This window comes from Pavona decussata, unplaced genomic scaffold, assembly GCF_977016875.1.
Source record: "Pavona decussata unplaced genomic scaffold, jaPavDecu1.1 SCAFFOLD_164, whole genome shotgun sequence".
In the NCBI taxonomy this organism is placed as follows: Eukaryota; Metazoa; Cnidaria; class Anthozoa; order Scleractinia; family Agariciidae; genus Pavona; species Pavona decussata.
In genome coordinates this window covers 63,252-86,579 of record NW_028145575.1, presented here as the reverse complement: position 1 = coordinate 86,579, position 23,328 = coordinate 63,252, and the positions used below count along the sequence as shown (strand labels likewise).

Genomic DNA, 23,328 nt, shown 5'->3' with positions numbered 1-23,328 from the left:
CGGACATTTCGATCACGTACTGCGTATCACATCTTAATGGAAGAACATAATGAGTCTTCAAATTGTCACTGATTCGTACTTCCTGCCACGATGCTCGTGTTTCATGTGACTGTATCTCTCGATAGTACAGCGAGTACATGGTTAGCGGACATCCGTTATCAACAGGTTTGATCCAAGTAACGTTTACATCACAGTCCACTGTTTCAGTTTCGCTGTTTGTTATTGTAGGGGATAATGGAGTATCTGCACATAATGTTTAAAAAGAAAAGAAGTTGTTTGATTGCGGGGACAATCGTTTCAAAACCCCAGAACTACCTCAGCCCATGCCTATCTGTATCCATACAGCTCAGAAATGGCTTAAAAAATTCTTTGGGTAGCTTATTTTATTTCTATTTATTGAGTTGTTTTTCAATACAATACGATAACATTTATTGGTTTTGACACAGGTTGCACCTTTCAATTAGAACCGGGAAAACCTTATCAAATGTTATTGTGTTGCTTGAAAAAACGGTTTATTTTGATGTTCGTTCATCATAGATTTGAATGATTTATCAGACTTGATCGTTTATCTCATAATTGTATTGGTGTGGAAAGGATCAAAATGGGATAATTACCACCACTCCACATGCAGCCAATCGACACCAACGCCTGATGAAGATGAGGAAACGTCGCTAGCCACATCTATGGTACATAACCGTGAGACAAACGATCAATTTTGATTTATCAGTTTAATTGGAATATGACCGGATCTAGCGATCATTTTGAAGAGATTTCTGTATTTTAGTTAATATTTATCTTTGCAGTTGCTTTATTCTCCTATAGCTGGCTGGTTTCAGAAGAGCTTACAAACGGCGGCCTCTGTAAATAAAAATAAAATCTAAAGAAATACAAACCAATTAGATCATAATCCTGCCTCAAAAATCATCATACAACCATGCTGCTAATGGCGACCCTAATGAAAGATTTAATGAGTAGCAATTATCTGCGGTTAAAACAGTGACTACCCAAGGAAGCCAAAACAATGATTTTTGCCTGAAAATTAAAGAACGTCATCCAGGAGAGGGTACTGAATACCCATAGGTACTCCTTAGTGTCACCGAAACCTGGATTAAGTACAAACCTTTACCTTTAGTTCCAGTTTTGAAATTCCATGTCTTGCTGTCCCCCTTGTCACTTTCTCTATATGAATACAAGGAGGTGACAGTTATTTCATACCGTTTCCAACACTCCAGGTAAAGGGTATAGCTGGTGGTGTTTCCACTGACAGTAATTGAGTTCCAGTGGCCTTCTTCTCTGTAGTTTACGTTGTATTGCACAACAGGACATATCCTTTCCACGGGAGGCTCCCATTTGACTAGAACGGTTCCACCTATAACTTCTTTGCTCTTGTTTACGATAACAGGTGCACCTGCAAAGGATTGTAAATAGAAACATGATTATCTTAACGTTTTCAATAGCGTGGAAGAAAAGTTGACAGACTAGTTATTAATAAGTGTTCCGAAGTACACTGTTTGGAAAGCTTATGGCTTGTGATGGAGTTGCATTTAGTCGTTTATTATAGTTAGGTTTCCAGGTAATCCACTTAAGGACGGTTCCTAGTAATGCAGAAGTATTTTTGCACGGCTTATAACTATGAGGGAAAAAAAGCAGATGTTAGCAAGAGATTTTGAAATCCAAAAACAGAATTAGGGGTAACCATGCCCTTTCCAGAGATAATCAAGCGACAATAATTCCAAAAATAAATATATAAGAAGGTAACAAATGTTTTGTTTTGTTTTTTTCAAATTCAAGCTTAATTACCTCTAAATAAATGCGAAGTTACCCTCGATTTCCTTTTTTAAGGTTTTATAAGCCTGTTTTAGATTTTTTTTTTTCACATACCCATAAACCACCCAAAATACCTTTGAATTAGTAAGCGCCGTCCTAAAGAAACCATGGTTTCTCGGATCATCCCGAGATGCATAGAACGTATGCGAAATAAAAAAAGGAAGGACTGTTCTAAAATACTAATATTAAGTAGAAGCACATATTTATAAATTAAAATTAATTAAAACTAGTCATAATTTCACAGACAAAAAGGGGGAATAGTTGTTTACTTCGAGCTGGTAGAAGAGCTGAACTCGAGAATATCTGAGTGTGATTTGATCCTGATACCTTCGATCTTTGTTAAAGCCGATATGTTGCATACGATGAGTTGCGACGATATTTAACGCAACTACACTCAAACGTTTATGCCCCCTCGCGTAAGCAATTCTCAGCGAAACATTATTGCTCGTATCACTATAATAGTAAAACTATATCGTAGTTTTTAAATTAGTTTCAAAACTTCTCCATGGTGAGAGGAAGACTAATTAAAACCATGCAACAGGGAAGAAGGAGACAAAACGACCTTAAGAAACAAATGGTTTGAATAAAAAATAAAACTCCAGACCGACTAGTTCAGCCTGTGATTAACCAAGGAAAACAAAGTCATGATTTTTGCCCGAAAATAAAAGTATGCAATCCAGAAGAGAGTATTAAACACCCATAGTTACCTCTTAGTGTCACTAAAATCTGGTTTAAGCACCAACCTTTACCTTTAGTTCCAGTGTTGAAGTTCCATATCTTGCTGTCCTTCTTGTCACTTTCTCCGTATGAATAAAATGACGTGATGGTTATTTCATACTGTTTCCAACACTCCAGGTGAAGGGTATAGCTGGTGGTGTTTCCACTGACAGAAATTGAGTTCCAATGACCTTTTTCAGCATGCAAAATTACTTCCCTGTAGTTGACGTTGTACTGCAGAACAGGACATATTCGCTCCATGGGAGGTTCCCATTTGACTAGAACAATTCCGCCTGTGATCTCCTTGCCCTTGTTTACGATAACAGGTACACCTGCAAAGGATCGTAACTAGAAACATGATTATCCTCACGATTTCAATAGTGTGGAAAAAAAGTTGACAGATTAGTTATTAATAAGTTTTTAATCATCGCAAGTACACTGTTTGGAAATCGTATAAATGTAAATGCATGGCTGGTGAAGGAAGTGTATTTAGCTGTTTATTACAGTTTTAGGTACAGCAAGATGATTTGGAATTCAAAAATAAAATTGAGGATAGAAATGCATGCAATTTAAGAGGTAATTAAGCGACAATAACTCTAGGTGCCGTCCCAAAGAAATCAGGGTCTCTCGGATCGTCCTGATATGCTTAGAACATTTGCCCAATAGCAAAAGGAGTCACCGTCATTAAATACTTAGATTAAGTTCAAGCAAATATTTATAAATCAAAACCAATTAAATTTAAAATGGAGGACTAGCTGTTTAGTTCGAGCTGGTTGAAGAGCTGAACTTGAGAGTATCTGAGTGTGATTTGAACTTGATACCTTCGATCTTTCTTTTAACTTGAAGCCGATATGTTGCATACGATGAGTTGCGACATGGATATTTAGCGCAACCACACTCAAACGTTTATGCCCCCCCGCGAAGGCAATTTTCACGTTAACGTTAGTAGTTAACGTTAATAGTTTTTAAATTAGCTTTTAAAACTTCCTCATGGTAAAAGGATGAGTAAACCCGTGCAACATGGACGAAATAGACAAAAAGAACCTAAGAAACAAGTAATTTAAATTAAAAATAAAACTCCAGACCGAGTAGTTTAGCCGGTTTTTAGATCATGGGCTTTGTTTTATTATCAGTCAATCAAAACTAGTGCCTTAAATTTCAGTTTATTTCACTTATGCCACGACAAAGAGTTAAAATGTAACCAGCGACTTATGTTTATAAAAAGGAAATTAGGCACTAACCTCTTAGTTTATTGATTTGATCCAGTGATAATGCCGTGCCAAAAACATAAAGATCTATAACTGATCCGTAGAACTGGTTATCGTTCCAGTGGCCGTCATTTGCAATTTTGTATGGCTTTCCCGTGGGTGGGTAGAAGTATATTTTCCTGGGGGGATACGTGCGGTTAGCTTCGTTTTTACCATCAACAAAAATTGTCGAAATTCCTGTTCTGTAATCCCACGTGACTGCCACATGTGTCCAAATGTTCGAAGAAACTTTAACGCTACTCTGAACAAAGTACCACTCATAGTCATCATCGGTGCTATGGCGACCAAAGATGACCGCCTTGTCGAAAAGACCGAAATGAAACTGCCATGGATCATTCCAGTCGTTATAAATCGTTTCGTGGCCTGTTGCAAGGCTCCTCATTGGTTTTATCCAACAGGAAATTGAAAAACTCCTGCGATTGAGATAGATTATCGGAGCAGTGGCGAACGAATTTGATCGGTCGAAGATGGGAGCCTTGCTTCCTGGACACCACCCTTCGATAAAAGATGGATTACAGCTGAAACTGAGATAGGAAAAACGTCAGCCAATAAATGTGTAACCGTTCATTACCTTTGACAATATAGCTTAATTTTAATAGTGTAACCTTCTTTAAAAAATTCCTTTAGGGTAATTGATTAGTAATTTGCTTTGTTTTCTATTCGTAGTTAAACGTTGATGACCAAAACCCAATCCGATGCCAAATGCCATTTTATCCGTATTTCAGAGACGTATGAACAGTCGGTTATCGTGTTAAGCAGCGGTTGGCGAATTTTTGATTCTTAATTTAGCTAAAATGATTTAAGTGTAAACCTTGAACAGGATCATGTTTTTCGAAACGCATGGTTCAATTTCAACGAAATCTTTTTCCTACAAATAACTATAAGGTTTCACTGGTCGCTCAAATATATAGTAATAGACCAACCTTATGTCCTGATCACTGCCATCTAGCTTCCAGTGGCCAAGGACAATCATCTCTACACACAACAGCAGGTACAAAAACGTTAGTTGGGGTCATTGGCATGTGTCCTTACGTAACGCTTGTACTATATTAAGTTAATCTTGACGTTAAATGCATCGTAAAATGTCCTAAACTCATTAAAGGGCGGGTTTCGGTCCTGTCTCTCAACTTGTGATCCAGTCTAGAAACTCTGGGTCAGAGAAATTCAGCCAAACATGGGAAGACATGTATACGCTAGGATCATTGGTGAAACTGTCGACTCATAGCTAACATTTGGAACTTGGAATGCTTAATTGTTTGTTCATTATAGAGCTGTGAAATGTTCCTCCTATTGAATTAAAAAAAATTGTAAAAAAAAAAAAAAAAAAAAAAAAAAAAAAGGAGAAAGTAATATTAATATGCATGACAAGGTTACACGAAGAGAGTTGTGATATCCGACATCTTGCTTTTTTTGTAACAGGTTACACGCCTAGTACTTAAAGCGAATTTCAAGAACGCTGGAGCCCTCCTTGCACCTAAACGTAACCCGACCACCTAAAAACCTTGCAAGAGAATGAACAGCCTTTGCTTACCAGAGGCCTTAACCGTTAGGCTTGTACAGGTCTGTCAATAGAAAATGGAAAGGTTAAACGATCCGAAACAGGTATTTATCTCGTCATCTTTTTACAAAGCTACCCCCTTCGTTATGGCTCGCTGAATGGCCTTTGTGAAGTTAACTGAGTCCATGGAACAATCTAATCGTTACAAGTTTTCCGAGGGGAGCTGATTTGTTCCGATTTTTTTTTTTTTTTTTTTTTTTTTTTTTTGCAGTTCGTCTCGGCCCGCTCCCTCAGTTATTTATTCGCCGAAGGCAACAACGACCATGATGATCAAGACAGTATTAAGTCCTTTATTGCCGCGAATGACGGCCTTAGTTAGAAAGAATCTTCACAAAGTCGTGAAACAACAGTGATAGCAGTGAAATAAATAACGTTAACGAAAAGACAAGTAACTTGAATTACGAATACAATCGTGTTTGTCGAATTTAAATAAACTGACAAAAATGGCAAGCTGATCGATTAGAACTTGATCGGAATAACTTTGTGAGATTATTCTTGTTAAAAGTTCCGAATATAATCACCTAAGATATTTGGAACACATTGAAACGAAAACTGGACTATTTGTTCAGTTGTTGCTGAAATGTGGGTACTTTAACCCGTTGGTAAGACCAGCTAATATTTTTGTATTCCTCTTCTGAATATTTTAGCAGCGGGACATTTTTTGTAAGGGTGAAATCTTGTCTTATTGATTTTCGAACTGCTGATGCACCTCTAAAAATTTCATGTGCACTAATATCTCGCGACTCAATACAAAATGTTTTATCAATATTAATTAGAAAAGCAAGTTTTTTTCTTGTTGGGGTGAGGGTCTTAAAGAAGCGTACAGTCAATTCAAACGCATGAGCCGGTTGAATAATTATTCACCACAAAAAGTGCTGTCGGCCAATAACGGAGCTGTAAAATCCCAAGAATCGACTATGAAGTAAAGATTCAGTTATGACTGTTCTTTAGTTCATTTACTTACTCACCGTCAAAATTACTATCCACCCAATGTTCATCGTTGTCTTCTTTCCTCTTTACCCGTCTTCCGTGTACGGAATGACAAACTGCATGAAAGAAAAACAAAACAATTAAACGAACTGAATTTTGGTTTGCTTGGTACACCTGGACTCGTTTAGCCTATGTTTTAAAAATAGGTACGCAACACGCCATTGTGTTTTCTGCAAATTAATTTGTGGAATAAACTAAACAGTGGTATCCTTTGATGCCAAAATTCTCTAAGTCGAACGCATCTCGAAGAGAGAGATGGTTACTTGGATCTATAACGGGGGATTTGACATATTGCGCCTTGACTGTTTAATGTTTTAGATCCACATGTCGAAACTTTGGATGTTTCCAATCGTATTATTTTCACACCTTCTCGATACAAATGATCATTTGATCCAGTTCTTCTTAAGAAACGAGATTTTAAATTCGCTATGTAGTGGAAAGACTTAGAAAAAACATGTTAAGAGGGGAAAAGTAGAACAGGCTGATATAATATTGATCGCCACTATAAACTACGATTGGCGCCGCAAAAACACCCGGCCGGTAATAAATTACAGGACTTCTGCCTCGAACTTGTTGGATATTTATCGATCTCTCGAACCGTTAAATCGTTGAGTCGGCCAGAAAGTGTTGAATGTTAATCGATTTCATCGATAATTTTTTCAGCATTTAGCACTTTATATTTAAAGTCGTATGCTACTATGCAAGCAGCAGTAGACTTAAAAATGGCAATTTATATTCATCAAAGTCATCATGTCGAAGAACGAGCTGATTAATAGTTTGTATTGACAGGCAACACACAGAGACATAATAAACTTTCGCCGCTTCTGTATTAATATCAGCTTTAAACAACTGCCGGGTAGCGGAAAAGACACAGAGTGACAAAATGTTCATGAAAAACAGCGCAAATAAAGACATATCTTTACTTTTTCTTCTACACCTTTCTCTTCTAGAGTGGCGTTTAAAACTATACTGTACCTTGCTATATCGATTTCTGAAAAGAGGAGTTACATTCCTTGTTATAACGACTATACACGCGTGCCGGTCTCCACTGAGGAGTTGCAAGCCATGATAGGTATGCTAATTAATGTGTATTAATGTGTATTTAATGTGTAAGCTTACCTTAAACCTGACAACTTCTGACTGACTTCTGACTTCGTGTTCCTTTTTGAAGCCGACATCTGTTCTTAGCATTTCGTTCTGTATACATTATGTGGAATTTAATGGTGTCAGTTCGGAGTCTTGCGAAATTAAGTGCGGGGTGCCTCGGGGTTTTATACTTGGTCCCCTACTCTTTCTACTCTATATAAACAATCTGTGTAACGTGTCAAAAGTCGTGGACTTTATTCTTTTTGCAGATGATACAAAAATATTTTTCTCCCAAAAAGATTTTAACTTGCTTCCTGGAATCTTGAATTCTGAAATGCTTAAATTGACTCAATGGTGTCGAGCAAACAAACTGTTCATTAACTTTAAAAAATCAAATTTTATAGTTTTTAGACCACCCCAAAGGAGGCAAACACTTGATATATCTATTCAAATTGACAACGATGCAATTGAACGCGTGAAAGAAACAGTATTTTTAGGTGTTCTTCTCGATGAGCATTTGTCATGGAAGCGTCACTTTCTTAGTGTTTCTAGAAAAATATTAAAATCAATAAGTCTAGTTATTGCCTTCCCCAAACCTCCTTAAGTTCCTTGGACTATAGTCCAGTTTACCCTTACTTAATTTATTGTGTTTCTGTGTGGTGATCGACATAATTTTCATGGCTTGCAGCTCCTCACTGAAGACCCACGCGTGTATAGCCATAATGATATGTTACAGGCGCTCGAGTAATAAAGTCAAAAGTAAAACTGACTAGCCCGTACTTTGACGTGTCGTAAAGGCCGTTTCTTTGGTACGAATTTCAGGTTGGTCGTTATAACTCTCCTTTTCAGAAATCGCTATAGCAAGGTTCACAAGTTAAAAGCGTCATTCGAGGACAGTTGCTTACCGTCTCCAAAACAAGATTCAAATTTTTGAACAATGTGTTTTGCTAGGCAAGTAAACCGGGCGCCTTACATAAATTATTAGCATCCTTCCCCCTTTTTTGGGGGGTGGGGGGGGGGGGAATTTTTTAAGTTTATGTATTGTTATCCAAATATGGCTGTTCCTTACCTTCATTGTGCCTCGTGGCACATAATTCTTCTTGTACCCTCCGCGACTGGAGATAACAAAAAGCAATGATCAAGTTTAAAAGGAAATGTCGTACATAAGATGCCAGGTACAAAAACGGCATTTTTCACGGACCGTTTGTCACTCTGTGTGTTATTCACTAGTTACCAGTTTCTTAAAACTGAAATTCATTATGTAGAAGCAAAAATTAAATATGTCTTTATTTGTGCTATTTTTCATGAACATTTTGTCACTCTGTGTCTTTTTCGCTAGTTACCAGTTGCTTAAAGCTGATATTTATACAGAAGCGGCGGAAGTTTATTATGCCTCTGTTTGTTGTCTGTCAATACAACTTTATTAATCAGCTCGTTCTTCGAGATGATGACTTTGATGAATATAAATTGCAATTTTTAAGTCTACTGCTGCTTACGGGTAGTCGTAGCTTGGCCCACAAGCAGTACTTTTCATTATTTACAGTTTCTAAAAGCGCCCTGTATGCGCAGGATTCCATACCGAAATGCCTAGCGAGGTGAATATCGAGTTACAGTTGTTCAGTGTCACACTGGCTTATTGATTTGAGCCGTCGCTTCGAAAAACGAACACTAAAAACAACACGACAGGAACAAACTCACACGTTTTTCTCCATTTTACTGATCGACTGCTTCATTTAAGAAGATAAAGGAGCTGTAAAGTTTGATTTGCACTACTTTTTCCTGCGACATCGAAATGGTATGTTACACATGTTTCGTTGGCTAATTGACCGAAATAACTATATTATTTTAGAGTAGAATAGGAAAGAAATCTGGGATCAAAAAACATTAAATAGCTGTCTTCAGTCAGTCTGATTAGTTTTATGGCCCAATAGGTGATGTTTGGAAACATTCACGGCCTCCAGATGCCAAGTGTTTGTGAATCGGTTGTAATCTCATAATTCGCGACGTGAATTGCGAGCCGCAAGTATCGCACGCATATTCGATCTTCCTTGAGTAGGAAAGAGTTTGAATCAGAGCTTGAAACTTAGAACAAATAAAGTTCTTTTCTTTGCCTTTTGGGATATAAGTTTTAATTTCGAGAAAATTACATACCAGAAACACTTTTATTTTAATGAAAATAGGCATTAGTTTCAAGGCCATTTTGAGAAGCGTACACAAATCTGCATGCTTTAAGAAGTAGCCAGCGAGTTTAGAATGTTTATTGTATTAATTCTCTTGTGAGATGGTTGGTCTAAGTTTTTGTAAAGTTTCAAGTTCATTGGGTTATTTTACACCGTGAACGGGGTTTCGTCTTTTGACCTAAATTTTCGCGGTTTTCATCGGCCCTTGACCGCACCTAGGCCGCATCCCAAACTCTTGCAATTTTCTCAAAAAGTAAAATACCTTGGAACTTTAAAATATGATTTTTCAAAATGGTTAATCCAAGGATATCTTCATACGAAATATCAGAAATTCGACCAAGTGGTCGCTGAAATGCAGTTTTCGATTCTTACATGCAGCCGCTCTTTTTTTTAAGACAAGATTCCATCCCCTCAACAATGTTCTGCTGCCAAAACAATAAGCGGAGGAATCGTAAATTTTATTTAAATACTAAGCTGGTTTTACGAAAGTTGAAAGCACCTATTGTGCGATTCCTCGATATTATTGTGTTAACTTACTGCAAATTAAACATACAAGAAACTAAATTGGCCAAAATAACGAGATACGGAAGCGGTCAACATGCGAGTAGCACTTGTGTAGGTCTTCTACTCCCATTTTACGTTCTTGAATTTCGACTTCAATGACCTAGCCGGAAATGTAGTTAAATTCTGAATGATCTAAGTTGTAGGTTTGCTCAGAATCGGAGTCAGTGTTCGACATTTGGGCTAAAACAATCGACCAGAAACCCAAATAGCTTGCAAAGAATTCAGTCCGACTCACAACTGTTTTGTTGTGCACTTGCTGCTGAGATACCGGGTCGACGTCTCTACTCTCACTAGGGGCAGTCCTCCAAAGGCGCGGTTTTAACACTAAAAACACTAATTTCGATCGCGTCAAATGCCATTTTTTCCTGGTTGTTTAGACTTACTCTCAATGTCTACTTTTGAGAAAAAAAGAATTGACTAAGGGTGATAGGCACTTTAAGGTTTATGCATCATAATATATTTCTTTCCTAACCTTTGATGACAGAGTTTTCGCCACCCTAGTACCTGGAAGAAATCACTCAAATTACTATACAATAAGCAAACATTAAAACGTAGGCTGCGCGATTTTGAAGGTTTTGAAGCATATCAAAAATGCCTTTGTTGCAGTTTGCCACACCTCAATAATCGAAGTGAGATAGATTAAGAACCAGGCTGTTATAAACATTGATTAAAATGGGATTTGATGTCGCATACGTTTATTACAATAATGGGGGAAGCAATCCTTTTACAGAAATTTTCTTTATGAGATTCTTAATTTAAAGTTTCTTCCATGTAAACTCAAGAGATTAAGCTGATGCTTTCTGCTCCACAGCCATATTATTTATAGTAAGAGAAGGACTTCTGCCTAGATGCAAATAGGATCTAGTCAGAAGTTGTCAGGTTTAAGGTAAGCTTATTGGCTGATAACTAAGTGTACACTTTGCATAGATCATAAGACAATCTGTGGGGGAAAAACACAGACTTTTCGAGTCGACCAAACAACAACCATATAATGATTCGGCAGCCAACTAATTACAAATGTACGCCGCGCAGTTTTTAGCTCAATAGCATGGCAGAAGGTGATGATGGTTCACATTTGTGAAAACTAGACAAAGGAAAAAAACGAAAATAAAATACAATACCTACAAGTTCTGTGCACGTCAAGATGAAGACAATAGCAAAAACTAAACTTCTCACTGCAGAAAACTTCACAACTGAAGTACGATTCTCATAACATGTGGAAAAACAGGTCACGTGACTACAATGGGCGGACTGGCGCTCAGATCCCTAACTATCCCCCCTAAAAATGAAGAGTTTTCAGTTAGAATACACTAATTGTCCTAAACACAATCTTTTACATGCTTAATGTCATCCCTAGCAAACGTCAAGCTGGTATCATCAGCTTACATTCTCGTTTGTGTAACCAACTCGTGGTTTAACCCGTTGATTCTAGGTTGACAAGAGGTTTTCCAAGAATTCACCCAATGTGCAAAGCGGTAAAAAACAACCCCCATGTTCAGTAAAAATACACAACTTAGAGGGTAAAAAAAGCAACACCTCTTTGGTTTCAAAATAGTTAAAGTTTCTATTTTTTTTTTTTGGAATGAAATGCATGGGTTGCCAACTCAGTAAAAATTTTCCAAAAACCAAACTTGAAGGTTTGATCCTAGTGTTACTTGGAAGAATTATTTCCGCTCGCGAGGACATGTTTCTTTACGCAAGATTTGCCCAGTTGTTACGTTTCATCAATGAAAATATAGAAAGAAAACAGACAACTGAAGCTTTCCTAAATGAAAAATTTATTCGGATAAGTCTTTGTTCTAAGATGCCGTGGCATACAGTTTTTAATCCGAGATGATAAACGTGCAAGCGATTTGAGGGAACTGCAAGTCCGTATTGAAGTAAAAGTTATCGAGCCCGCGCACGTTTTTCCAAAATTTCGCCAAAAAAAAAAACAAAAACTGTCAGGAATACAAAGGTTCGGTCGGAAGAAAAATATTTAAGCTTAAGTACAAATTGATAATCAAACCTGTAATTTCTTGAGAATTGGATTCCCACAATTGCAAGTACTCGAACACTAGCAAGAAAGTCCGTGGCTTAAATAATGATCTAAGTGAGATGTCCGCTTGCTCGTCGCCTGGATAAAACGACAATTTGTCCTTGAAGCACAATTTCTTCGCCGTTTATCATCGGATTTCCGCTGTTGAAACTGTCGAGTATTCCTTAGCAGTTTTTCTTTCAGTTTATCGTTTCGATAAGGTGTGTTTTCCCTTTGAGAAAGTGAAATTGGCGTCTGAACATTAATAGTTTTGCGACACACGATGACACGGGCCTTGCTTATTCTTTTTTCCTTTTCTTTAGGTTTTTTTGGGAGTTAAAAACTGCAATCCCAAATACAAAGTAAGCAGATCTTTTTTTCATCAGCTGGTTCGCTTGTTGTCATCTGTAGTTAAACTTTTTGCTGAAGTTTTTCCCCGTTTTTTCAATTTGAATGCAAAATTCCGAAGTCACTCCATAGAAATTTTTCTTCTCGAAGCATTTCTTTGCTTACGTCATCAGCGTGCACAATGGGAATATAAAGCACGCTCGCGCACTTGGATTTGGTTACAGGAATTTACTAGCTATATATGTTATAATGTATTTTGATTTCAAAGGTCATTTCTGGGTTATGAGTTCTGCGTTTATCGGTTTATGGCCTGTTTATTGTTTTTTGTCTGGCGACTGTCGTTCTTACGCCCTTTTAGGCTGTTTTTTTTTTTTTTTTTTTTTTAGGTTTAGTTTTGCTCGTTTCAGTGAGTCCGGTAACGGTAAAGCCTCTCTTGTTATCTTTGGTAGCATTTGAATCATGAAATGATCTTTATCTTGCAGTTATTGAATTGCCGGGCCCAGGCCCAGCTATTTTCTTTTTCGCAAGATGTTGCGTTTCTTATCGCTGTTATTTGTCTTTTGATTCTTTTTTAGCCACGCATCAAACATTTTACTTAGCGAGAACATGCGGACCGCCGAGAAAGCAGCCCTTTGGATTGCTTTATTAGTGGGGAGAACATAACTTACTTGATATATATATATATATTTTTTATAATTTTTAACCGTTTATCAACTAAAATTGGTCTGATCGTAAGAGAAATAAAATCGTACAACATTTCGGAAGTCATTTACTTGTGTTATTCTTCCAAATATTTCAATTTCAAGTTTAGAAAACCCGACCTTTGGAAGTGGTATTTCGAGCAAGTCAAGCGATTGACAGAATTGTGTTCCGGATCGTCTCTAGCCCCTGATCATCACAGACACATTCAAGAATCTTTATTTTAAAGGATGATCCATTCTTCTATGAAAAACCTTACATTGAAAATTGAGAAAGAAAAAGATAACCATCCATCCGCTGGCTAACAGACGGCAGTCTCATATGGCGCGTTTTTAGTGTCAAAATTCAAACTATCAATTCAAATATTCGATCCTTCAATTCAAACCTGCAATTGTTCGGTTCAAACATTCGATCCTTCAATTCAAATCTGCAATTGTTCGGTTCAAACTTTCGATCCTTCAATACAAACATTCAATCCTTCAGTGCAAAAATGGAATGGGTCGATTCAAACATTCCATCATTCAATCCAAATATGGAATTGTTTGTTTCAAACATTCGATTCTTCAATCCAAACACCCTTTTCTTCAATCCAGAAATGCCATTCTTCAAGTTAAACATGCATTCCTTGTATTGCCTGGCCTATCATTCAGTTCAAGCATGCATTTCGTCGATTCAAACATGCCATTTTTCAATTCAAACATTTGATCATTCAATCCAAACGTGTATTTCTTCAATTAAATCCTGAAACTCAAACACTACACCATAAATTCCGCTTTCAATTTCGATAGAAAATGCTGAAATCCTGCTGTTGAAACATTCTGCACTTTAATTTTAAGATATGAAATCCAGATTATAAATTCAAACATAGTCTCACAATGTAGTTGTGCAGTGGCTCGATTCAAACATTCACTTCGGCGATTCAAACATTCAGCTCAGCAGTCCAAACTTTCAGTTCCTCTCCAGTAGTCTGGAACCGAGGGGACTCTGTAAAACAAGGATACGGACGGGCGGATGCGGACGGCGGATTACAATGTAAATTTATTGGTTAATTGTCACCTTCTAAGAAATGCTAGCTTTGGCTTTTTTTTAATTTTTTTTTTTCTTTTTAATTTGAATTGATTTTATATTTTATTGTCAGTCAAACAGCGAAAACGCTATGGGATGTTTCTTCTCGTTTTTCAACCAAATCAGTCTGAGTTTGCAGTGGAACTCCGTACATTAGTCAACACACCATCCGGAAAAACAACAAGTTCACATTCATGAACATTTACAGGATAATCTGATTAACAGGTAAAGTACTGTACGAGCTTTTGTTAGGCATTAAAGATTGGAAATCGTGGTTATTGTTCGAACAGACAGATCGATACAGGTTATTAAAAAATTATTTTAAGATGTCCAAAGATTTCCCGGCGTAGGATTTCTGAACGTGTCATTTTCTTCCCTTTAAATTTGTACACAAGCGAAATTTTCCTTGCAATATGGGGGCTTTTTTTGATCGGGTTTTGCGTCTTTTCGGTTTTGATATTCATTGCGAATTTTGGTTTTTCTCATCTTGGAACATTCAGATTATTTTATCTGACAGAAAAACATGTTTTTTTCGGTCAGTTTCTGGTTTTCCTCCGGTTGCCTCGGCGGCGGCCTTCAGTCCCCAGTCAGGTCAGGGGTCGTCTTCTCCGTGAACTTGGTACAGTCGAACCTCGATTATCCGGACTCGTTGGAACTTGAATAAAATGTCCGGATAATCGAAAATATGAATATTAATGAGACAGGGATGTAAAAAAAATGTAATAAAGAAAGCAGAATTTGTCTAACCAACCGGTTGATGCTTTGAAGCTTTCGCGATTGGTCGAACCAGGCCCCAGTTGTTAAAAGAGTGGATAACTTTATCCACCGGATAAGTCGCTATCCAGCGGAGCAAATGTACTCTAACTACCGGTAACGCCTTTTGGCAAGTTTTCCACACAATCCCATACTTAAATTTGACATATGTTTCTACTCTATCTATAAATTATAGGGCTATTGGGAAAATCTTGCACGCATTTCATCTGCTGGATAGCAACCTATCCAGTGAATAAAACTATCCGCTCTTTGAACAACTGGGGCCAGGCGTATAAGGTTTTATCCAATTGCTCTGACACGTTCGCAAATCTGACGCAGGGAAATCTTTGGACGTCTTAAAATAATTTTTTAATAACTTGTATCGATCTGTCTGTTCGAACAATAACCACGATTTCCAATCTATAATACCTAACAAGAGCTCGTACAGTACTTTACCCGTTAATCAGATTATCCTGTAAATGTTCATGAATGTGAACGTGTTGTTTTGCCGGATGGTGTGTCGTACTTATGTACGGAGTTCCACTGCAAACTCAGACTGATTTGGTTGAAAAACGAGAAGAAACATTCCACAGCGTTTTCGCTGTTTGAATGACAATAAGATATAAAATTAATTCAAATTAAAAAAAATTAAAATAAAATTTAAAAAAAGCCAAAGCTAGCATTTCTTAGAAGGTGACAATTAACCAATAAATTTAATCCGCCGTCCGCATCCGCCCGTCCGTATCCTTGTTTTACAGAGTCCCCTCGGTTCCAGACTACTGGAAAGGAACTGAAAGTTTGGACTGCTGAGCTGAATGTTTGAATCGCCGAAGTGAATGTTTGAATCGCCGAAGTGGATGTTTGAATCGCCGAAGTGAATGTTTGAATCGAGCCACTGCACAACTACATTGTGAGACTATGTTTGAATTTATAATCTGGATTTCATATCTTAAAATTAAAGTGCAGAATGTTTCAACAGCAGGATTTCAGCATTTTCTATCGAAATTGAAAGCGGAATTTATGGTGTAGTGTTTGAGTTTCAGGATTTGATTGAAGAAATGCACGTTTGGATTGAATGATCAAATGTTTGAATTGAAAAATGGCATGTTTGAATCGACGAAATGCATGCTTGAACTGAATGATAGGCCAGGCAATACAAGGAATGCATGTTTAACTTAAAGAATGGCATTTCTGGATTGAAGAAAAGGGTGTTTAGATTGAAGAATCGAATGTTTGAAACAAGCAATTCCATATTTGGATTGAATGATGGAATGTTTGAATCGACCCATTCCATTTTTGCACTGAAGGATTGAATGTTTGTATTGAAGGATCGAAAGTTTGAACCGAACAATTGCAGATTTGAATTGAAGGATCGAATGTTTGAATTGATAGTTTGAATTTTGACACTAAAAACGCGCCATAGTCTCAGAAGTAAAAGACTCCATTCGCCACTCCGCATTCTTAAGATTCTAGAGTGATTATAAATGAAAGGACGTTTAATTATTTCTGTAGGTTTTTTTTTTTGGCTGTACATATAAGCTTATATACTCTAATATTTGCACTCAATTTACTCCTGACGCTAACAGTGTCAAACGCAGAAACAGCTAAGATAATTTTTTACCCGAAATCACTTTAAAAATGATATAAATTCACATTTTGTTACTTAAGATTGTAGAGAAACGACCGCATACCGTACGTACTTACAACTGGACTTCTTGTCACCGCCTTTGCACTCGCAGTTGGCACCACATTTATACCAATATCATCTCGTTTCAGTCTTGATATGATTGGCTCGTTACCCACCTAATCAACAAAGCTGAATCGACGTATGAAGCTTAAGTCGCCCTTTGTGAAGTGTCTCGAGCAAATTTGACGATTTTTGCCGGGTCGGGCCCCATTTAGCCCACTTTTTGTTTCACGAAATCAACTCACTTCTTTCTACTGCGTTTTCTTGCTTGAGGACGATTATCATTATGGAAAGGTATAGCGTGCAGAACTATACCCTCCGCCCACCTTGTACTGATCTAGCCGGCACATTTCAAGTTCAATATAGGGACAAATGAGCAAATGGTCTGTGGCTGAGTTACTGGGTCGACGTTACAAGCTCTCTAATGCCCAGTCTCTCAACTGCTACTTTTTAGTATTCATTATGGCAGAAAACGGGCTATTTCGGGGGATTTTTTCCTCTGATAACTGAAACATGACGAAACACGGAATGCGATTTAGTTTTTCACAAAACGTCTTAGACATGCATACATTTTCGACATTCACTAACACTGTGTAAGGGTGATAGCTACTTTAAATGGGATGAGACCACAATAATTTAGATAATGTAGGTAATGTATTGTTTTTCGATTCGTGATAATGGGATTCTTATAATTTAAGGAATACTGAAAACGTGCTAACTCTTCCACAAATCCGGCTGCACTGACTATCTAAAGAGAAGTTTCTCATGCACTGGAGCTCAGTTGTAAACAATTTACCCTCAGAATAATACTAATTATACTTAATAATTAATAATAATTGCGGCAAGCGACCTCCTTCAGCGATTTTAAGGCTAAATCAGGAGTCGCCACAGCTTTAAATAAAAATATTAAATGAGTTTTAAAATATGGCCTGCAAGAAAAGCAGCCTTTGATCCTTTAAATTTTATTCTTTTATAATTCTAGTTAGGGTAGCTAGATAGAAAGTAAGTTAATATGGATAAAAAAGATAATGGAAATACCATGTATATATAAAGTTATATCCAATCCAATCCAATCTGACAAAAGCTGCTAGCCCTTGTATAAGTTAAATAACTCTATGAAAGGGTTGTTTTAATCGGATCCACCTACTCTCCATAACTTCGCAAATAAAGAAGCTATTGGGATGAGGCTTGGAGGATAGATAGTACTAACTGATCACATCAAAATTGTTTTTTCCGATAAATTCCTGAAAACGTCTTGAAGATTCATGGCCTCGCAGTTACTACGCAACTTCACGGGTATATTACGAACTTACAATATGACCAGTTCCCAGTTGGCTTGATAGCCTAGTTGGTAGAGCACTGCACTGGCATCGCAGAGGTCATGGGTTCGAATTCCGTTCAAGCCTGAATTATTTTCAGGCTTCCTTTTCGCAACTGGTCAAGTTGCGTAGTAACTGCAAGGATCTTTCTTCTATTTGATTCTTCATCCGCAGTTCAAAATATATGTTTCATATATTTACATTTAGATTATAGTCCGTTACGTTTATTAATGCCTAGAGGCTCAAGGGTATTGGCTTTAAGAATGACGTGCGCTTCACGCGCTTTGCTGAAAGAATCACGTTCATTTCTAAGTTATTAAATGGGAATAAGTGACATGAGTGTCTGAATGCCAAGAAAGTGATCTGAAACCGCGGTATGGATGTAACTACTCAGTAGTAGAGTTGAGTATATGACGTTCATTATAATGCAGGCCTGTAACCAGGGGGGGTGCACGGGGTGCGTTCGCACCCCCCCACAGGCCCCAAAGGTCCGCATTTTGATACTCAATTTACGATGTAGAATGATACATCAAAATACTCTGGAACTAATCCCTCAGAATTGTCCCGAGCTCCAGCTTCCCGTGGGTGTTTGGTGGCAAACAGATTTAGACCTCATCAAAAACAATTTTAACTTGATAATGAATGTGCATTAGTGCGAAGGACGACAGCCTACTCAAGTTTAAAACTTAACACTGACATTTAAACAAAGCCAAAGAGTGGAAAAAGCACAGTAATGTATTCACTGGTAAACTAAAACCAGCAGCACTCTAGTAGCCCGAGTCATTCAGAACATTTTAATAAGCGCACAGATGTCCGAGCTTATCTAAATGAATAATGAAGTTATGGGTAAGAGAGAACAGGAAAATAGAAAGAGGAAGGCTGCAGCTAAATCTTGCCAGTCTCTCGATACATGGGTCAGACGCTGACAATGACAGTGCAGTCTGCGACGACAGCCCAGCTGAAACCACGACTTCAGATCTATCTCAGTTAACTACAGTTTTACAGCGAGATATACATGTAGAAGGTAAATCACACTTATTTTCGCGATGTCCACCAGTCTTGATCCCATTATTATGCTCTGAGATTTAGTTGCTATTCCTCAATATGAAACAAACTTACATCGCTTAATAAAAAGCCAGTGAGGGAACGCAGAGTAATAATTCAGAGAGGGACTGGGGGAGGGTTAATCTAAAGCAGCGCCTTCTGGAAATCCACAGGCATCACAAACCATCAAAATAGAAGTTTTCGAGACACAAAGAGGGAAAATAAATTTTATATTTCTCTTGGTCTCTTATCGTCATTTCCTGATACATGTCAATATTCTATGAAAAGCCGATGTGTACTTTCTTGACAATTCTGCAATTATGTATAAAATTGTAGAGACATTGCAAGCTCCAGTACCTGAAAAAAATGATGAAAATCTAACGCGGTATCACTTAGAACCAATGATGCAACAAGAAATAAATGACATCGGGAAGTTTTCGACGACCTCTGAGAAATTTGGTTCTTCCGCAAATAAGCTGCCAGTTGGTCAGAAGTATCACTTGATTAAAAGTCATTTTGTGCCACCGATTAACTACAACTTTCCAAAGCGATTTCTTCATTAGTGCGAAGAGGGTTTCAGTCACGATACCACAGTGAGTACTCGTGGATGGTCTACAACCCTTCAGTAGATGGAGTATTCTGTAAACACTGTGCTTTGATGACACCTATGCATTGCAGGAAAGACAAGGGCGCTTTCATAAACTGGCATAAGATTCAAGAAAAGGCAAAAAGACATGAGCAAATGAAGTATCATCACGACGCAATAATCGCTACCGAATCCTTCCTTAATTCAGTTGAAAACCCAGAGCAAAACGTGAACAACCGAATAGATGACGAAAATCAAGGCTTACAACAACAAATTACACAAATGGGTAAGTGAGAGATAAGAGTACATATTGTTTCTTATTTCTTTCAGATACTCCTCAAAATCGAAGGAAGACAGGCCAAATACAGCGACCAAAGCTCTTTAGGAGATCATCTTTCCAAATATATATGCGCTCGTAAAGATATGCGCCTGCAACGAGCTGTGAATGCGAAAGAAGTGCAAGTCGTTTAAGGCGGCTGCATACATATAACAGCGCACGCATGTGCCAGGAAAGGCTGTCGTCCTTCGCACTAATGCACATTCATTATCAAGTTAAAATTGTTTTTGATGAGGTCTAAATCTGTTTGCCACCAAACACCCACGGGAAGCTGGAGCTCGGGACAATTCTGAGGGATTAGTTCCAGAGTATTTTGATGTATCATTCTACATCGTAAAATTAGTCGTTAATAACTTAATTCAAACAATTGTATTCTACAAATGTAATATTCAGTTCCTACCGTGTACTTTGCCGTTACAATTTCTCATGTATTACTACTTTCCAAAATAAACGGATCAGGCAATAAAAAATACATTTTGGTATTTTGGTCCACTTTGGGCTCGTTAGCACCCCCCCACATAAAATCCTGGTTACGGGCCTGTAATGGTCATTATAACCGTGTTTAAGGCGACGTTTGGTTTTCCCAATATATTGTAGATTACATACCCGGCGTTGGAGCATGTAAATAACAATGAAAGTATCACATGTTAAATGAGATTTGATTTTATGAGTCTCGCCAGTAAAATAAAAAGAATCATGTTGATTTCGGCCGTGTTCAATTAATGTATAGACAGGTGGTGTGGTTCCTTCTGTTGCACCGAAAACGACCTGGAGTAGCCCGGGAGTTACTGCGATTACGAGTTTCTGGCAATAAATTTGAGCTCTAACAAGAATACCACTTATATTATTAGAAGCTACTAACGGGAGGTTTGTGAAAACATTTCTACAACGATCTGAAGAGTACAGTACGTAGGAATGTTTGTGAATGATGAGCGCAATGTTAGATAATGTCTGGTTATATGTAATAACGAAAGAGGTCTATAAAGTTCATTGGTACGAAGTATGTAACTTTCATGGTTAGAACAAATGTGGCGAAGGCGAAGTGCAAGTCTCTAAGGAATGGAGTGTTTGCTCTGATGAGGTTGACGAGAGGAAATGAGAAAATTAGTGATGTTTGTTAACAGGTTTAGTGTAGAGATCCTTGACTAGCTGAAACCATGACATCAAGGAATGGTATATTAAAAAGTGAACTTGATGGTGAAGTGTAAGATAATCGTCAAACGCCTTCAGTTTCTCTGGACCTTCACTCCAGATCATGAAACTATCGTGGATAGTAAATCTTATACATATATACGGTTGATATGGTGCTTGAAGGAGAGCGTCTGTTGGGGGGCGTGCTCGAATTTACTGAGAAATAAGTTGGAGTAAAAAGAAGCCATCCTCGTGTCCATCGCCTTCCCGTGCTTTTGAAGATAATGTTTGGAGTTAAATGTAAAGCTGTTCATGGTGAGGATTATTCGAATGAGGTCGCAAATGGTTTCCGTAGGGATAGGTTTATTAGTGCGTTTTCGAGGGAAATAGACATTTTCTCTTAAAAAAAATTCATTCTTTATGTTTTTCTATTTATAGCTCAATGGTAGATCATCCGATCTAGTAACCTGAAAGCCATCAGTCGTTGGATTCCTGATTGGAGAATTCCTTTACATGTCACTTGTACTTTGGCTGGCCGGACAAGCCAAGCTGACAGCCCTTACTTCCTACTATTTCCACCATTTCCCCACACCCTCCCCCTACTATCAGCTCCTGTAAATTGTTTTCGGGATTTGAGGTGAAAAATTTTGCTATAGGTCGTTTAGTTTTGTCTTCTGCAGAGGACGGATATTATTGGTAAGAATTCGGTAAGACGTGAAATAAATATTCTCTTTATCTTTGAAATAGAGCTCCTTGGGGCGGTGCATTTTCATTGCCTTAGTGTGCAGGGGAAGTAGTTAGGAGCGGATAATCCTATTCCTCGCGGGTGGGGAATAGGATGTTGAGTAAGAGCAAGCTGGAGATTACGTATAGTGTATCCAGAACTTCTCTCTTCAAAGAACAGCACCATAACTCAGTGATGCAAAAGAGTCTCAATTTTCTCAGGGTTTCAAAATGCATTTTAGGGAACCCTTCTTTGTATCACTGCTTTTCTCTGCAGTACTTCTGATCAGTTTTACTTTTTTTAAGAACACTTTATTGAGTACTTCAGAACAGTACATTTCATTAATTATATTACCATATGACACTGCATTACAAAACAAAAAAAAGTACTAACTATAGATACCTACACAACAAATTAGCTACACAACTTAAAATACAACTAACACCGGTACTAACAATTAAATTGTTACTAATTACTTACAATACTTACATACTTACAATACGGTTCTAACGATGTTCTTATGACAAACTTATGATGCTTTTTAAAACTACAAACTTAAAGTGCCCATAACAGAATTTTTTTTATTTCCTCATCTGAATCTTTACATTACGAGAAGAACCTCCGCGAAAAAATTTTTCGATTTGCATGAAACGCGAATTTTTTATGAATTTTACAAATCTTTAAAATCCTATTTTATTGCGGTCCAGCCGCCCCGCTGATGAGAATACCGACGGGCTCACAATAGGGCCACGTGACATGATCTGTGACGTACATTCAGGAACACTCGAGTCTATGCACTCACTTGACCTTCAGTAAAGTACATTCGCGGCAGAAAGAAAATCGTCAGATTCACCGGTAGGAAGGAAAGACTTAGCTCCAAATAAGTATACTCCATGGCAGAAAACTTATCTGACACGGAAAGTGAGCAAACCGCTGAAGAAAGCAGCTAGGACGAATTTGAAAGCGTCCAAGTCGAGGCGATAGATGGCGTCCACGAAACAAGTAATACGTGTGAAGATGATGATACACTCGAACCGTACGCGGACGAGCCGATAGCAGACGAAGAATGGCTAAAAAGATATTGCAAGGAACAAGAGGAGAAGCGAGGACTCGAGGAAGATTTAACGAAACGCTTGGAGAATAGAGTGTGTGTTAGTGGATGGTAAAGTTCTCACCTTGCATTTTGCATACGCGCTCTTCATTATCATCTGTCAAAACTATGGCCAAGTACTCACATACATTCGAACGAATTATTTTCCATGTAAATGTACTTGTGGTAACCGTAGCCATGATCTGCTAGCAAATATCAGCGAGTGCTACTGCTGCAAGGAACTCGAAGGCAATTGGGAAGCGCTGACTAGCGACATTGTTCTCGCGGAACTACAGGAAGGACACGTGTTGAACTGTGATAATAATAGCTTGTCTTGT

General features: G+C 37.9%; 1 protein-coding gene across 1 annotated transcript in view; it reads right to left on the bottom strand.

The window, feature by feature from the left end:
- LOC146464336 (uncharacterized) overlaps nucleotides 1-23,328 on the bottom strand; it is a 114,099-nt gene that overhangs the window by 52,816 nt on the left and 37,955 nt on the right. The window contains exons 6-9 of the mRNA XM_085129852.1: nucleotides 4,736-4,787; nucleotides 3,786-4,336; nucleotides 2,577-2,876; nucleotides 1,192-1,408 (exon numbers count right to left, since the gene is read on the bottom strand). Of these exons, the coding sequence (XP_084985978.1) occupies nucleotides 1,192-1,408; nucleotides 2,577-2,876; nucleotides 3,786-4,336; nucleotides 4,736-4,787 (1,120 nt within the window). The remainder of the gene's footprint in view (nucleotides 1-1,191; nucleotides 1,409-2,576; nucleotides 2,877-3,785; nucleotides 4,337-4,735; nucleotides 4,788-23,328) is intronic.